Source organism: Miscanthus floridulus, unplaced genomic scaffold (assembly GCF_019320115.1).
Source record: "Miscanthus floridulus cultivar M001 unplaced genomic scaffold, ASM1932011v1 os_2350, whole genome shotgun sequence".
Taxonomy (NCBI): domain Eukaryota; kingdom Viridiplantae; phylum Streptophyta; class Magnoliopsida; order Poales; family Poaceae; genus Miscanthus; species Miscanthus floridulus.
The window spans coordinates 2,059-20,675 of record NW_027098249.1 but is presented as its reverse complement, the minus strand read 5'-3'; the positions used below and the strand labels follow the sequence as shown (position 1 = coordinate 20,675).

The 18,617-nt window shown below is 46.6% G+C and overlaps 1 protein-coding gene and 2 pseudogenes across 1 annotated transcript; 1 reads left to right on the top strand and 2 right to left on the bottom strand.

Annotated features, from left to right (window-relative positions):
• Positions 1 to 2,456: 2,456 nt before the first annotated feature.
• Positions 2,457 to 5,141, bottom strand: LOC136534842 (uncharacterized; annotated as a pseudogene).
• A 342-nt stretch (positions 5,142 to 5,483) lies between these two features.
• On the bottom strand, positions 5,484 to 10,059 carry LOC136534841 (DNA (cytosine-5)-methyltransferase DRM2-like). Its single transcript, XM_066527205.1, has 8 exons — positions 9,700 to 10,059; positions 9,259 to 9,405; positions 8,853 to 8,958; positions 8,719 to 8,765; positions 8,456 to 8,620; positions 7,425 to 7,524; positions 6,791 to 6,882; positions 5,484 to 6,697 (listed from the first exon to the last, which is right to left on the bottom strand). The coding sequence occupies exons 1-8, from the start codon at positions 9,703 to 9,705 to the stop codon at positions 5,534 to 5,536; spliced, it is 1,827 nt and encodes a 608-aa protein (XP_066383302.1). The 5' UTR covers positions 9,706 to 10,059; the 3' UTR covers positions 5,484 to 5,533.
• A 934-nt stretch (positions 10,060 to 10,993) lies between these two features.
• On the top strand, positions 10,994 to 11,605 carry LOC136534840 (chlorophyllase-2-like; annotated as a pseudogene).
• Positions 11,606 to 18,617: the final 7,012 nt, after the last annotated feature.

Here is an 18,617-nt window from a genome sequence, read left to right as displayed (position 1 = left end):
ATAGAAAGTCGATTTTCATATGATTTGTAAAGAAAAAATCTTAAATGAAGAGGCCATGCAAAACAATGATTAAGTTTTTAAATAAAAATTCTGAAAAACTATAGTTCAGTTTCCAAAAGAATTAAGAAGGTAAAAATACTTAACTAAATAGCTCACATAAATTATAATTAGTGGATGGTTCAACACTAAAATTTTTATTCTCATGTGTTTGAGAAAACACCAATATAAAAAGCTAATATATTACTACAAGTACATAAAGTTAAAATTCATATCTTAACTCTCAGGGGCAAAGGAAAGCTACCTAGATAAATAATCCATATAAATTATGATGAGTAAATTGCTAAATTCAGTAATGAAAATTAGAGATAATAGTACTTTCATCTTCATATGTTGGAAAAACACCTAAATAAAAATTTAGCGTATTCTAATAAGTAAATAAAGTTTTAAAAATAATATCTATTTTTTTACCGAAGTTAGCAAGGGAAACCCCAACCTATTTTTTTTAATAATTTTTGTTCCAGGCCCGTTTAATTCGCTCGCACGGGGAGTCAAACCCAGGCCTGCTGGATGCTACTCAGGTGCTCTAACCACTATGCTAGAGGCCCTTTCGCCAAAAATAATGTCTTTATTGACCAAAATTGGAAAACTCTAGGAATTCTTGGCAAACTAGCCTGGTTGATTTCCCAAAATCATCTAGGATGGCTTTGGTAAAAGTGTCAAATTGCATAATGGACTTCACTATTGCGTAGTTCTTGTTGAGAAGATCAAAATTTATATGTGAAATTCCCAATTTATAGTTCGAATGGAGAAGTTGTGGCCAGTTGGAGACGATTGAGAGGACCGTACATGCCAGTTTGGTCAAAATTCAAGTTAGGAGTTGTATTTGGCACTGAATTTGTTGACTTCTAACAAGACAAGACCTTCCCAACCTATAAATATATAAATGCTCATGTCGATTGAAGGACATCTAATGGAACAAATCATTCTACTCTATTACTTCTCATCATGTTTTCACTTGTTCCCTACTTTTCCAAATCGTGCATGTTGTTCATATCTTGATCTAATGATCAGAGGTGGTGCCCTAGACTTGCCCATTCACCTACCCTGACTGGGTACCTCCCATCCGAGAGTTTTGATGGTTCCTTTGCTAGTTTGTTTAGAAACTAGTTGTTCATCATCAAGTATGTATGATAGATATCCTTTGTTGGTTCGCTCGCAAACTTAGCCATCCTTTGCCACCTAAAGTGTGATATTTACCCTTCTCGGTAAAACCCTGAGAGAACCATCCTAACAATTCGCTTCGTATCAATCAATATGTGATATGAGTTTTGGTAACCGGTTATAATACCCTATAGCTCAATCAATATAGCTCTTTGGATGTAGGACTAGATTTGGTCAGGACAATTTTGGTAACTTCGTTGGGGAACTATAGTTTTGGCTATAATACCCTATAGCTGAATTTTTCCCTAGGCAATTGGTTAAGATACTCCCTTCGTACCAGAAAACTTGATGTTCTAGGATTAAAAAAATGTCCCACATAACTTGATGTTTTAGCTCGACAAATATAGATTTGGCCCATATCAGGTCTGCATGTCTCTATATGTTCCTTGTAATAAAGGGCTTATTTTTCATTAGCATGGTTTACCACTCAATAAATAAAGGTACATAGGTTTTTATTAAGAACTAATTTGTCCTAAAAATCATAAATCATGATGAGGCAACATGCTATCATCATTGCATCTGGCTCTGAAGGCTGGTTGCGTCTGTTTTTGATCACTTTATGTTGTTGCTTGCTGCTGCGCTACATGCTATTAGGTCGTGTTCCGATTGACGGCCGACACAAAACATACCTGGCGCAGGCATTATTCCTAGGTGCCCGATTATGGACGCCTGCTGTCCGCTGGCCGAGGTTCCTGGTTCCAACCTATCAGGGTCTCATCCAAACACACCCTTTTTTTTTGGGATTAAGCACGCCTTTATTGATATTATGTAGATGATCAACACACACCAAGGAGGCAACCAGGAGGTTTACTACTGCACCTTTTAATGAACATAGAAAGGTACCGTAGGTGCCGCCCTGCAACACCAAGCAGAGGTAGAAGTAAACTTGTAAATACATTATATAGTTCTAATAATTATTAGTACTAAGACAGTTCCATCAAGATCTGGAAACATCATCATATATATGGCGCCGGCTTTCTTCTCTGATCTACTCGGTGCGCTCCGGTTACACAGGAAGTTCAAGTTTCGATCAGATTTGAGAGCGCCACACCCATCTGGAAATCCTGGGCGCCCGTGTGGCTTGCCCTGCTGAACCGCCTTTGGACGGCAGACCGACTACTACAATGGCAAACAAACGCCTGAACGCCACACGTGGGACCCTCCTCTGATTTCGTCGCCGGATCCACCCGCCCGCCCGACAGTCTACCGCGGTGAAATCCTTGTCACCGCGCGTGAACGTGAACGACGGGACGGGGTGGTGTCGTGGTGAAAGTGAAAGTGAAACCGAGGAGCAGACGCTGCCGATCCCTCAACACGACACCTCACCGTCGACCGGTCATTCTATTCTAGCTAGCGCGGTTGATTTTCTTCCATTTCTGGCGACGTTAGTTAATAGTAAAGCGACACAGAAATACTCCAACTACACAGTCAGAGAGCTAGCATGGGCATGGGCACCGACCAGTGACAAAACCGGCTTGGGAGGACGTCTTGGATCAAAATCTATGCGTTTGGACGAGTTCTCCTTTAATTTGTGGAAAGGAATCAGGATGGTGACGAGCAGCTTACCTGGTCCTGTGGTCCATTCCACCGAGTCACACCCACCGTCAGATTACTGTTTGTTGCATCTCAGTCAGATTACTGTTTGTTGTCCTGAACTCTGTACCGAACTACCACTGCACATGCCTGATGGCATCTGTTCCAAGTGAGGTTATCGGCGTTCATCTGTTTTTTCTTGTCCAACTCGGAGATTCCATTGAGGCTTGCAGGCTGCAGCGGCTCAAACAACCCCGACCACGTAGGCACGTAGCAAAGTAGCAAATTCAGAGTAGTCAGGGCAGAATGCCAGTCATCGCTTGCTCGGTCTAGATCAGCTGGTTCCCCACGGGGTCAACGGTGAAATGCAGGTGGAGGGATCTCTCCACGACCAGGTGGAACTTCGATGCCCACATCTGCAACTCACAGACCAAACACATCCTGCTTCAGTTCAGAGCTGGAATCCAACCCTGCATTTGCACCATCATATTCTGTATGTAAGCCTCTATCTTATATTTTTCTAGTTTTAATTTACTTTGGGTTAGTAGAATGTGGTATGCAGATCCAGGCAGGAAACTCAAATTGAAATCCGTGTGAGCAGAATTCTTACATCCTTGTACTCCATGCTCTCCCTGAACAGCTTCAAGTCGTCAACTGCGTGATACAATAAATTGAGCAAGCAACCATAGCTCTAACATGCTGCTAACTTACACACAGAGATTCTGACATGTATAGGATGAGAGAGAACTTATAGCTCACTAACATGATGGGAAACGGATTAGTGCAGCATGACTGTATCCGCTATCCGGATGATCCAAACAGCAGCCTGATACAAAATAAAAGTATATAACATTAGAAGCAGTTCCATGAGATTTTGGAAAAAGTGCTTGTAACAAAAAATGTACATGTTAATGACGATCTATGTGGAACAGGATAAATAGGTTATATGTCTTCAGCCTTAGCAATCGTGTACAGAATCGCAGTCGCAGTGGCAATGTGACCGAAGAACCGTAAGGATATCATGTTGTCTTACTGCAGGTTGCCTGCACAGTAAAAGAACTGCATTGGCTGATCAACTTCTGAAGAGAAGCTAATGCATCCTCCGTTGCCTCTCCGGATGCAGTCTTAAAAGAAAGATATCAGCAGCATGACCTCGACACCGTAGTTAAAATCTTGCCACAGGAAACAACATTTCGGTTTTAGTGCAAAAATGGCATTGGGACATTTTTTACATACCTAAAGAATGGTGTCGATTTACGCCAGGAAAAGGTAGCTTGAGTTACCTCTCCCATACGAAAGATAGGTATAATGTCATCTTCCACCTCGGACTCGAAATCTACAGAAACCGAGCCCTGTAAGTTATCCAAACAGTGTCTATCACAGTGCTATGAGCATAGAGAATCAGTATGGTGTAAGAACTGGAAAGAAGATTACATGCTGAGGCATACATAGGAAACAGGTTTTACGTGCTCATCAACAATTTTCGAATAGTATGCACTACTCTGGAACTTTGTGATGTCTTCTTTCTGCTGAAAACGCGTGAAGACAGCATGTGTGAAATTCTCCCTGTTGGGGTCCTCTATGCGGCCTGCATCCAATATATCACAAATACCAAATTGAAGTTTATGCTTATTAACTGATTCTGCAGCTGAAGTGTATATAAGCCTAACCTAATGAGACAGAGTATCCCTCTCATCTGATACTGTGATGTATATAGGTAGTCCAGCATATCTCTTTCTTCAGCATCTGAGATGTTTGGCTTGGCTCTAAGCAGAATAATGTGCTCCAAAATCTTTCTGCAAAGTGTACTAGATCAGCTGTCTAGTACAGCTTTGCATAGTCCAAGGCATGAGGTGACAGTATGCAGAATTTAGAACACTGATGTAAATATGACTACTTTCACAGTGTCAATTTCTGGGCAACAATTTTACAAATTTGAAGTGATTTGGTAATGCAACACTTACAAAACAACTCACCTTTTCTTCATAAGGCCACTAGAATGTGCACCATTGCTGGATTCAAGTACACCACGAGTGGAAAGAATCAGTCTTCTTTCCAGTCCCCCACCATCTGCGATCTACACAAACACAAGGGACTCTAGAATCTGTATTCAACATGCATACACTTCAAAAAGAAGGCCAAAGCTGAGAACGAGAACTCACATCGGTCCAAATTCTGCGCAGATAGTTGATGCAACCTAAAGCAGCTCCCAACAGGTCGTATGGTGTGAGGCTGAGGCACCTGGGCTGATGCTGGCACAGACATCCTGATGATTCAGAGCCTGGAAGCTTTAGCTCTCATTGTTGCCACACTGGTTTTTATGGTTTGGGTAGAGTTGTGGTATGGTGGTAACCGTGAGCAAAAGCAGGATCTTTTGGGTTGGATGCACATAGTGTGGCAGGACATCCTCTGTCCTCACCATCAGTGGGTGGTTGGAGCTTATAGCATTGTCCTTTTCACAGCTCCACAATTTCAGATTTTTTTTTTTTGCAACAAAGATACTAGATCTCTCATTGAGAAATACTAACTTAAAAAGGGAAAGCATCAGAACTGCCAGTGCCACACAACTGCACCAACATCAATTTGCATTAATCACCAAACAGTGACACAGAATTGCACCAACATCAATTTCGCATTGATCATCAAAGGAGATTAAACTAAAAGTAGCCTAAATTAGAGTGACATGAGAATCACACCAGTCAACCTTCAAATCATTACAAGTTTGATCACAAGAAAAGATGCTACAATTCTAGAACCAAAACAATAAAGATTCTAAAAGCTACAAACGCTCCATGATGGACTTGACGGAGTCTAAGATCCTAACATAGTGGTAGAATAATGAAGAATGTTCGCCCTCCAAACCATCTCTGTGGTGACGGTTGCTCCCAGCAAGATTGTTACAGGGACTTCCACCAATCACAAGATCAAAGCCCCCAGTTCTTCTAACATAAGCCTCGATCCTCTCAGATGTCAGTGTCTGCACATCACTAATCTCAATCAGAAGACCAGTCTGCGTCTGATCCCACCAACTCTTCAGAATCGTCCTATTGACCTCAGACTTCTCTACTGAAATAACTGTCTTCATGCGTATACCAAGCCTGTGGAGAGCTACCTCTGCTCCTCCAATGCCAGAGAATAAAGACAGTACATTCATGCCTTGTGGGTACATATCCTTGAGGACTGAGAGATGGTAAGCAACAGTATCAACTTGAAATGAATTTCCTAGAGATCGATACCTCTCTCTCCTGCTGATACCTCTGGTGTGATCCTTCGGAAAGCCGAGTAGAAACTCCATCTCATCAGGCTCTAAAGGAGCAACCTTGTTTAAGCCAACCCAAGCGAGATTCCATTTCCTACACTCCTCCAACACAAACTTCTGAACTCTTGGAGGAGGTGGATCTGAACTGTTTGTAAGGGCTACACGTATCCTCTCTAACAGTTTTGCACTAGACACACAAGTCTGGAGGCAATTGAACTGTCGTCTTGGGTCCCATGATGGCCACCACCTCCTGGTATGAGGAAATGCTTCGGATATTGTCTTTGGAGGTATGGGGAGGAGAGGTGACCTGTTCTCAAGTGGCAGATTGTGTATATAACCTCTTTTCCTGGCAGCAGCACAGAAGTACTTCGAGTCCACAAACTCCGGCTGAATATCATACAAGAATCTTGATATGGTAGTCCAGACACCTTTTGGAGCAAGAGCAACATTCTCGTAGTAGAAGTATGGTGGACCCATAGCTTGTGAAGGCAGAGATCTGTCCACTGGTCTTGTCCACTGGTCTGGCAAGTTAAATCCAACCATTGGATGTGGGAGAGGCATAGGTTCATTAGAGCTACCATCTAATGGGCCTCTACTTCCCTGTGCTTGACCACCATATGTCTTTCTCTTTTTTTTGTTCCCATCCATGAACCTTCCTTTGTTTCTCCCTCCATAGGAATTATCCTGCAGTATTGCAAACACAGTTCCATTATCAGACCATTAAATTAGAACTAAATCTTATTGCAGACTTGTATGGACAGTTCACCTAAGACGAACCTCATAGTCAGACAAATTGCCACAGTAACCATCTCCTGCGGTCTGTGAAGCATATATTGAATCCACCAGAACAGAAATAGATGCATCCTGCCCTGAGTAATTTTAAACCACAGACGACAGTAGATGGCGTAAGGTGCATGATCAGTGAACAGGGGCATTTGGAGCATACTTTGACAAGTTCAAATAATAAACTCTGAAGATAAGTTAAAATAAAACAGGGACAAGGACAGAATCTGAGTGGTACACGTTGCAAAAACAGTTTTATTTGACAGCAAATGCAATTAAAATATTCTGACCCCAAAAGAATAATAAATTGTTGGTTGCCTGCTTTGATACCCAGACTTGATGCAAACAGTAAATCAAGCTTAGAAAGAATCAACCATTCTAGGTTATCTCAGTTCAAGGTTGCAGACAATTTACGAGTTCCAACTTACTGCATTTGAGGAAAATTATCAAAATCCGGAGATAAACCAATAGAAAGTTTGACATATAATTAAACATGACAACATTATTATTCAACTAACTTATTCTATATGAGAGCATATCCTACTTCCAAGGTTGGAAATTGATGTTTATTTTGCTGAGGAATCTAAGGCAAACAGAGGAGCATGGAACAAAGGCTCAGAGAGCACACCGCATCTAGTAATAGCCAGTGCAGCCTCGTCTTCAGGAAACCCCATTTTAACTAAGGAATCAACTTTCTCATCCGTCTGTGATATCTCAAGTAAGAAATCCTGTGTAGAAAGCACAAGAAAGCACTTAGAATACAGTTGACAAGCTACATAAACTAGCATTGCAACCAAAGGACAAAAACAACAATTCTTGTAATGTGTATAAAAATGGGAAGTATCATAATTCATAACTATGGACAATTTTAGGAAAACAATTCAATCAACTCTCAGCTACATGAAGTCACATGCCAAACACCAGAAAGCACAATGCAAGTTCAATGTTAGAGTTGAACAGGAATGTTGTTGCACTACAGAGCCTCCAATTCTCAGGATCAGTGATTGATTTGCATAAGTATCAAAAAGGAAGTAGATTATAACCCATAACTAAAGTTTTTTTCGTGAATTAAAACAGTAGGAGAGAATGCTATTACAGGGAGGAGGGGCTACAGCAAACTTAAGTAAAAAGAAATGAATGTCAGATACAAAATAAGAAATTCATCATTAACGAACCACCCACAATTTTGGAATTTCATTTGTTAGTCCATGGTGGTGTCTTGTTCAAGAATATCACCAACACGAGAGTTCTAGTCATACGCATAAGATGAAACGCAATAGTTTCAAGTTTATGATTGACACAACTATCTTGCTTACCGTCTTACCAATACGATTTTCTTAAAAAATTAAGGATTTTGGTTTTATGGGAACATGTTGTTTTGCCTAAAAGAACCCAGTTGTCCCCAAATATACGGAAAAACAAAGTAGATTGGCTTTCTAGTACAGCTATGTAGCTAACAGCTGTTTGAAAACAAAAGGAACAAGTGCAAGTAAAAGTAAGGAACCTTATGGTCTTCAGGATAAGTAGTCTACTTAATGGATTAACATTAAACAAGTTTAATGCAGAAGTAAATGTGATTGAAACAAACTAAATACATAGCAGGTTTCTCAAAATAATAAAGTAAATGCATACAGTCACCAAGGGGGCGCATCAAAATACCTCGTCTCCAGAATCATCAAAAGAGTTAGCAACCCTTGTGCTTCTACCACCAGCATCCTCATCATCCCAGTTTTCTAGAATGTCATCATCATCACTATCGTCAACAGTTTGGGGGACACAACCAGAAGCAAAGCCATTATCCACTTTGAGATCATTGCCTAGTTCCTGCATTTGGCATCACTTCGTAAATACAAATCCTCTTTGACACCATGCAACAACATCATCAAAGAATAACTAATAGAAGTAGGAACACAAATGAATACCTGGTAAGTAAGAAGAAGCTCAATTAATGAATCTGCTCCATTATCCCCTGAAAGAAAAAGCAACTGTCAGATAGAGTATATAAAATCACCTAGAATCTAAGTAAATGAGAAGAAATGGGTTATTAGCTAAGTACCATTGTCCTTCATGGCCTTCAGAACAATCTCTTCTGCAAAACCCATGTCCATATACTTCTGAACCAAAGCGGCAGATGGCCCAGCCTTCCCATTGCCATTAGCAACCTTCAAATCAGCCCCACAAACAAACAGAAATTACAATCGTAGCCACTAGGAACAAGGTAACAGTAACATTGAGAGTGTTCGCTATACACTAATCATGATCCTGTTTCTGTTCATGACTACCATATATATCCAACACTCCTCACCGCCCCCCCCCCCCCACCCAACACACACACCCACCCACCCCACTCCGGCCAGTTTGGCACAAGTGGTTTGAACAACCCTGAGTAACATGAACTGAAGAACAACTAGCAGCTGAGTTCACACATTGTTGCATATGCATGGATCAGTTAGCTGGCTTACCCGTGTCGATGGGCCTGGAGCATCAGTGTTCGTTGATGTCATTGCTGATGAACTGGCACCAGCAGCGTTGAAGCTCGCTGCCTCCTCCCCATTGCCATCGCTATCCCATTCGAAGCTGTCACTGCCATCACTCTCCCTAACCCAGTGCTGTGACACGAATTAAGAACTAACCATCAGGCACCTCGACCAACAATAGGATCAAACCACCATCCATCCCGAAATAGCATAAAAAATGCAGGTTGTAACTCGATCGAGTGTTAAAAAAACCCTAGCGTTGAGCAGCAGAAAGGGAGAAAAAAAACCCAACCTCGCGACATCAGGGACCCAATCTAACGCGCGGAATCACCGTAGCAGCGGACCAGACTATTAGTATCAAGAATTCATGGCGCCGGAGATCATCCCTTCACAATACATGGAAGGGGACAGAAAGGAAAGTCTTACCGCCATTCCGGAACCTTCGCGAAGGGGCTCCGGGGGATACCCCTCCCTCGATCCCTCTCGTTTTCCTCGGCCTCGGCGTGGCCGGAAGCTGCGGCGACCGACCCGGAGACCCCGGATGGCGTGGCCCGGCGCAGCCCCTCTCCGCCCTCCGCTCCACAGCCTCCCCCCGGATTACCAATGCCGCCTCTCCCCTCCCGTCGCCGTCGGCCCCTGCGCGCTGGGACTTGGAAGCCGGTGGCAGACGAGGAGGAGCAGGAGGCCGCGACGGCGAAAGGCAGCTCTGCCTGCCTCCGCCACGGCGAATCTCAACGAGAAACTCACGCCGTCACGCGCCGCGCCCCCACAAACAGCACGAGCAATGGGCACATCGCTGGTGGTACACCACTGTGATGTGGGGACAACCTCATGCGTCCAGGGCTGTCAGCGAGAGAGTGTGGCACTGTCCCCGGTACGCCGGTACGCGTAGGCGGTGAAAGATCCCGTGTGGCGGTTGATCAGTGATCCTGATGATAAAAAAAAGGGAAATTGGTTCTATGACAGTTAATCAACATCGTCGAAAAATACCACTGAAAAATCCACGTCACGTAAAATACCACCTAAATAAAAAAAATGCAAAAATAACACTAGAAAGATTGACTCCTCGATTATGATAATACTCGGATATATGACAAGTGAGTCTATTTGTGTTTATGAATGTGGGTCCAATATCAAATCTCGTTTGGAGCATCCATCACGTTTCAAGCTAACGCCGTTACCTGGAAATAGCATCCATCACGTTTCAAGCTAACGCCGTGCCGTCAAAATAGTATTCCGTTCCCACCCCATTTAACATGCTGCTGTAGGGCTAGTACCCCGCGGGCACGGCGGCCTCGCGCTCCGTCAAGCAAGCGCGTCGCGGCGCCATAGGGCCCGTTTGGAGGGGCTCCGGCTCCGGCTACTGTAGCACCAATGTAGAGGAGCCACCGGAGCCCCCAATTGCAGTTTCTCCGGCTCCTCCTCTTTTTCCGTTCATTTGTGCTGGTGCCGGAGCCGTTTTTTTCACTGCTATAGGGATCTACAGTGTTGCACAGTGCAGTGGAAGCCGGAGCCGATGGGCAAGGAGCCCTGCCAAAGACAGCCATAGTCTGTCTTACGAGCTGCTCTGATCGATGAGGCATGAACCTTGCGTTCGCGGTGCGCGTGTTCTTGGTGCTTATGGGGTCCTGAGACTCGACTCCTGAGGCGTGTTCGATCAGGGGGTCACGGCGTCATCCTTACCCGGCCCGACCAGGCCAACTGGCCATGGCACGCCACCATGGAGGTGCGCCGCACAAGGTCCTCATCGCCGGCAGATGCGGGCAGCCTGCTGCTGAAGCCGCTTCTCGTCGCCAAGCCGCTCGAGGCTGGGGAGAGTACCCGTTGCTCCTGTTCCTTCACGGCTAACCTCGCCACCAACTCCTACTCCCAGCCGTTCCAGGCTTCCAGCAGCGTGTTGCCTCCCATGGCTTCAGGTCACAGGGAATAATTAATATTAGCTGCACTCCATGTCCACGAGTTCAATTTAATTACCCCAGCTTCATGTTTCATCTACTGTATGCTCGTCGATCGAGCAGCTGTACACCAACACACCATTCCGGGCCAGACAACATCGAGCAGCGTGTTGCCTCAACTCAGCTGGTTCAGCGTGGGCTTCCATGCCGCAAACCTAACCAAGGTGTGCGTCTTTGGCCACGCACACGGCGGCAAGCCGGCAAGGGTGGCGTTCGTGGTGGCGCTCGGCAACGCCAAGGGCAAGCTCGTCTCCCTCTTCGCGGCGGAACCGGTGGACGGCATGGGTGTGGGCAACAGGGCAAGCAAACGCCACCACTTGCTTGACAGCGTGTCGCACCACGGCCCGCGGGGGACTGGCCCTGCGGCGGCTTGTTGAACGGGGTGAGGATGGAATACTTTTTCACGGCACGGGCACAGCATTGGCTTGGACTGTGACCGAATGCTATTTTCAGGTGACGATTAGAAATTTCGGTGGTATTTTACGTGACGACAATCTTTCACTGGTATTTTGTGAAAACAGCGTTTTTTTGAGTGCTATAGAACCAATTTTCTTAAAAAAAAGAAGCCAGTGGGGTCTGGGGTTCCATTTCGAATTTGGTGAGGCACTGGGCTGGATGCAGAGTCGCAGCGCAACGCACATCTCAATCAGAGAAGAGAGAAAAACTGTTTTTATGTGGTGATGGCTGAAAAAGCAAACCAATTCACCTGCCACCACCAGTGGAGGCCAGTCTTTAAAGCGTCATTACTGTCAGATATATAGTGTAATAGCCTTCAATTTTATAAAAGAAGTTATTAAGTTATTTACTATACCTAGCAAATAAGTTATGTTTTGATATACATGTAGTTCACTTTGGTTGTTTTTTATATAATTTATTTTTATAGAATAGATAGAGTTAAATGTGTTAGCGACCCTTGAACTTGTGCTCCTGTGCCATTTAGGTCCAAAACACTCAAAATCAAACTCTAGTTCAAACTTATGAGCGGCAGGTCCATACCCCTTCGGGTGCTATTCACTACAATAAAACTTTATACAAACGCCCTTCCATAGTCATCTCCTACCTACCTGGAAGAGTGATAAAGCCCTATTTAGGACAACTTTTCTCGACCTTGTTTTGAAAATAAAGTTTTCTTCCACAACAAAGTTTTATAAGAATCACAAGGAGAAAAATCTTAGCGTTTGGTATGCTAAATTCTAAGGGAGAACTCATGGACATGCTCGAGCTCTGCCGAGAATGAGGATGAGAAGGGGCTCGGCAAGGAAGAGGAGGTAGTCCGCTCGTTAGCAACAGGCCTACTCATGGAGTAGTTCAACAACTACCACAGCAAGACAAACTCCCTTTTGTTCGATGGTGGACACCTTGTTCTCAGGAGCCACTAGCCCTGCCACCGTCGCTAGAGAAAGAGGCATCTCCGCCTTGTAAGCATCACTTGTCCTTGTCGCTGCTTGTCGGATTCATAAACCCGGGGTTCCTCATGGACCTACTTCCCAACAAAATCTTGGCCTAATAGACGATGTTGCGAACGACGCACAACTCCTAGGCCGGCCCAAAAAACCTAACGACGGGCTAGAAGGGTGATCCAATCTCCGACCGGAAGGCCTGGCCAGAGAGGAACGACGCCCGCTTCCGACTCTGGCCCGCCTCTCTGACCAGAAGGCCTCATTTCTGACTCCGGCCCACCTCTCCGACCGGAAGGCCTGGCCAACAATGCTTTCGACTCCGACCCACATCTCCGATTAGAGATGCACCGAACCTCTGCTTACAACTCTTCTCCGACTAGCGCAGTCAGAGCCGACTGAAACCAAGCGACCGGGGACGCCCACTCGGTAAGGACTAGGAAACAGGCAGAGCAAGTAAAACAGGACACTCAAGTCAACTGTGATACCGAGGACCATACCTTGTACACCTGCAGGACAGTACCGATAGGACATGTCAGAAGGGTGCCATGCAACCTTCCAGGCATGTCAGAACCCGAGCAGTGTTGTGGGCACTGGCAATTTGCCCTACAATGTTGTGGGCGCTATCAACTCCCATACCAGGCAAACACGGTAAAAACCCCCACATGCCTCTGGGCATCGATAGTGTTGTGGGCGCCGTCATTTGCCATACACAGTGAATACGGTAAAACCTCCCACATGCGTCTGACAAACAATGTTATGGGCGCCTATCATCATCCTATACCCGACGGCGTGGGCAACAAGACTTAGTAGCATATGTACTCTCTCTCTCTCTCACTTGTAAAAGGCCGTCCCCTTCATCTATAAAAGGGGATGCACTCTCTCCCAATGAAAAATCAGTTCATAGCTCAAACAACACACGATCCGAGCGACCAAGGATCCTAACGAACAATAGATGTTCGAACACTTAGCGCACAGTGGAGCTCCCATCACTCTCGGCCCTTCAAGACCGGAGTCTGACTGGACCTCTTGCACCCCCTATCTTTCTCCCTTCCATTTGTAACCCTACAGCAAACTTCGAGCACCTGGGCTCAGAAATAAAGTCACCGACCGACTCAAACTGGACATAGGGCATATTGTCTGAACCAGTATAAACCCTATGTCGACGAAATATGGTCGGCAGTCTACCTAGGGGTAGGCCCAAGGTAGTAGATTATCGGCAGACAGATGCGCAAGCCCCAAACAAGACGGTGACGCAAGACAGACACGAGGTTTTATCCAGGTTCGGCCGCCAAGAAGGCGTAATACCTACGTCCTGCGTCTGATTTGTATTGCTGTATGTCAATGAGAGATGTTTTTTAGAGGGGTCCCCTGCCCGCCTTATATAGTCCGGGGGGCAGGGTTACAGATCTGGAAACTAACTCTAGTCAGTTACAATTGCCATATGTGGCCGGATAAGGATTCCTATTCTAACCGACCAGGATCCTGCTTGGTCGCCAAATCCGTCTTGATTCCTTGTGCGGGACTCCGATCAAGTTGACTGAGCCGCACGTCGTCTTTCGGGTGGACTGAACCCGTTGATCCGGGCCAGCCCATCCTTAGCCATAAGGGTATAGGGGTTAATACCCCCACAGCTAGTCCCCGAGCATCATGTATTATGCTGCGACACACCATTTTAACCTTCTCCGACAAGCGAGGCTTGGCTCCTTGACGCCTCCGACCACTGTCATCACCGGAGAAGTAGGTTGTCCGAAGAATGTATGGTGCTCTTAAGAAAAAAGAAAAAGATTTCTGTCCTGAGAAGTGTGCCCACTTGTATTTCTGAAAAGAAATGTAAGTGGTCTTGAAACATAGCGTCCTTGAACATCAGAACCGTAGGGGTTGAAAAACAAACACATTCACCGCAAGGTGAAGTGTGCCCACTTAGTCCCCGAGCCTGGTAATAGGTGACACAGGCACGTGGTGCCAGGGTCTAAAAAGAATTCATAGTTTAGTCTAAAACCGAATTGCCGTACAGGCAAAACATGATGCACCGACAGGTGCATTGTACCGACGTAGTCCCCGAGCATGCTGGAAGGCAAAGTATGAGCCTTGTAGCAAGGTCCAAAGAAATGCCTCTTAACTGTATGTGAGTACAAATCACATGTAGCCAAGGAGAACCATTATTCAAGCAGTGGTCGGAGCAGTCCCCGAGCATATTAATAATCCTTATAATCAGTCAAAGCGTAGGGGTCGATTTAAACAAACACATTCACCGCAAGGTGAAGTGTGGCCACTTAGTCCCCGAGCCTGGTAGTAGGTGACGCAGGCACGTGGTGCCAGGGTCTAAAAAAGAAATTCCGGTGAAGTTAAGAATCCAATCGTCGTACAGGCGATACGAGATGCACCGGCAGGTGCATCGTACCGATGTAGTCCCCGAGCTTGCTGGAAGGCGAAGTATGAGCCTTGTAACAAGGTCCAAATAAATGTCTCTCAACTGTATGTGCGCACAAATCACATGTAGCCGAGGAGATCAAAACTCCAAGAAGTGGTCGGGAGAGTCCCCGAGCACAGCGGAGGTCATAGCAGGTCCTGAATATGGTAATGGTCGGAGCAGTCCCCGGGCACGACCATGGTCGGAGCAGCCCTCGAGCAAAAAAGTGGTCTGGACAGTGCCCGAGCACGGTAGTGATCTGGGCAGTCCCCGAGCACAGTAGTGATCTGGGCAGTCCCCGAGCACAGTAGTGGTCAAGGCAAATCCACGATCGCGTGCGCTGCTTGTACTATTATTTGGTGTATTTATTTTTCTCTACTCTCTGCCAAGTCCAGTCTGACCAGTCTGACACATCTGGTCAAAAAAAGCAAATAGGTATAGTACGTCATTCTGCCTTCTTATTGTTTTCTGGCAAACAGTCGGTTGACACCTGTATTGAGGTGTGTCAGTGTGGGCCCTCTTACACCATCAACGAAGAGGCGCGTACACTATTAACGAAGGAGCGCATTTATTGGCGTAGATTTCGAGGTTGTGTGAACAACCATCCGCGGCGCGTGCGCACGACTCCCAATATTCTTGGGCGGACGAAACGACGGTGCTTTTTGCTTTATATAATGTAGATCTGGTAAGTTTCTGTCATCGTTCCCCATCGTCATTCGCCGCCGCCGCCTTCGTCTTCCTCTTGCCAAACCCTATTCCTCTGATAAACAGTGCCAAAATCCCCTTGCCACCGCATCCACCCCCCTAGAAAGGACAGAGTAATGGCGAGGAGAGACGCCCAGAAGAAAGGCGGAATCATGGCGAAGGAGTGGTGGAAGTCTTGGAGCAACGAGCAAACCATCGAAGACCTCGTCGCCATGGGGGTGCTCCACAACAAAGCCCTCGCTGGATGGCGTGAACCGGAAGGAGAAAGCTTCCCTGATCCACAACCAGGTGAGATCGTGGTTTTCGAAGATTTCTTCAAACAGGGTTTTGGGATTCCAGTGCACCCTTTCCTTCAGGGTCTCTGTTTGTACTATGAGATTGGGATTTGCAATCTGCATCCCAACTCGATTCTTCTCGTCTCCACCTTCATCCATCTCTACGAGGCATATGGTGGCTTCCAGCCCCATTTCGACCTCTTTCGCCACCTGTTTTGCCTTCAGAAAAAAGGAAGCGGTGGCTCGAAGATCGCCGGAGGCGTCTATCTGAACTTGCGTGATGGCATGAAGGCCCAATACCTGCACTGTCCCTAGAACACCTCATTGGACGAGTGGTACAAGAAATGGTTCTACATCCGTGAAGAGCCGAACACCATCACTCTGTGCGACGTGGGGCTAATTCCAGAGAAGAAGAACAGCTGGTCGGAGAAACCCGAGAACTTGGAACAGATAGCCGAACTGCTTGGGATGATCCCGTGGGGAAGGCTTGATGGCCCGAGCGTGGTCGGCAACTTCATTAGCCGACGAATTCAGCCATGCTAGAAAAGGATTCATCCTGGCTTCGAATACCAAGGTGGCGCGGATCCGACAAGGACCAGGAAAGAGCCGCTCGACAAGACGGAGATCAAGGCCAGGATTGGAGAGCTGTTCAATCTGGCTGATCCGAATTATGTTGCACTGAACGCCATCGAGCACGCCTTCAAGCTGGCTCGACCTCCCCCAAAGGTAAATGACGCTTCCTTTTAAATGTAGAGTCATTTTGTATCAAGAAAATAACTGTCTTTTCCTTCATTTTGTGTCTCAGTATAATGGCCGTGACCGGGCAGGAGTGTTCGTGTCGCCTCCCCCTAGTGTAGAATGGCCACAAGCTACCGGCCCAGCCACCCAGACCAGCGCCAGGACCAATGACGTTCACTGGGTGGTTCTCGAGACCGTAGAGGACACCTCGACTAGAGCCGCTGGCAAGCGTCCGGCTGCCAGCAAACGACGTCAAGCCGTCTTCCCCCTGTCGGATGACGAAGCAGAGGATGCGGACATCTTCCGGCTCGTCCCCTGAAAGAGGAGAAGGCAGGTGGGACCGTCGGAGCAGGGTGGCTCCTCTGGGCCAGCAGTGGTCACAGCACCGACCACTGCGACACAGAGGACAGATGAAGGAAACATGCCACATCATTCTCCGACGCCCGTACCGGAGGTTGAACAAGTCCCGGTGGAAACTGCCGAGCAAGCGGAGCAGGGACGGTCGAGGAGACGTTCCTTCGCCACCTCCTTCCGCAAGTCGAAACTGTAAGTATCTGTATTTTTTATGTAAGCTTTGCATTTTTCATTGGATGTTATTGTCTTCTGAATTTGTCTCTGAATTCATCAGATCGGCTTCCACCGAAAACCCCGACCAGCTAACTGGGTGCGGAACGTCCTCACCAACAACAGTGGGACAAACTGCTCAGCAACCAGCCATGGAGGAGCCCATGGCAGGGACTCTGCCTGAGCCTCAGCAGGCGGACGACCAGACACCAGTCCCCGAGCAGCTGGTCGGGAAGACGACCGAGCAGAATACAAGTGCTTCGAGCACGAAACCTGCTGGGGCGGATACCATAGCGCCGAGGAAGCTGGATCTAGCTGAGGGGCCGCAGCCAGAAGTTGCCCAGAACCTGGTTGCCGACGTAACGGCCCATGGGAAAGCTATGGTGGTCGTGGAGTCTGAGAACTCCAGACCAGTGCCGCCTCCTGAATAGGAGGCTGAAGAGGAAGAAGTGGAAGAAGTCCTAGGCCGTCCCCAAGATAAGCGACAACATATATATGTGTTGCGCTATCGGAACGACGAATGGGTCATGCACGAGGAGATCCCAGAGGTCGAAGAGACCTTAAGAGTCGAACGGGTGGCCAAGCGTCTGGTGACGGAAGTCCAGGTATATTTAGCTTGAGTCCTTTGACCCTGTTGTGTAGTCGAACCGTCTGACGTAGCTTGTCTGAATGCAGGACTTGATGAAAACTGCCAGATATCGAAAAAGGTGCTTCGACCAGATAGAAGGAATCACGACGACTAATAAGGAGCTGACGGTTGAAGTGGAACGCCTACGGCACCAACTTGAAGCCGCCGACCAGGAGAGGACAGTCCGAGAGGCACAGAACCAAAACCTGGTCGGCCAACTCAAAAACAAAGAGCAGGAGAAAACAGGTAAGTGTTCACCGTATCATAACAAGTGCGGGACTTGTGTTATTTTGTTCTTGACAGTAATAGCTGTAATGCAGGGTTAGAAGCTGAAGTAACCTGCCTCCAGGGGGAGAACAGCCGTGCGCTTGCAGAATGTGGTCGCCTGAAGGAGGACAACGAGAAACTGGCACGCCACCAGTCGGAACTCCAAGACCACACTAACAGAATGAAGGACGACCTAAAAAGTAAGCACTCCAGACCACCTTTCTCATTCAATTGCCCGCATTGCCTTGTCATGTCATCACGTTTGATGTCTTGTACTGTTTTCAGTTTTGAAAGTTAATGCCAAGAGGCACCTTGAGGCCGTGATCAAGGAGCGTGACGACTGGAAAGCACAATGCCTTAAGGCCACCGAGGAGCGGGACATATGGAGCAAGCGGTGCCAAG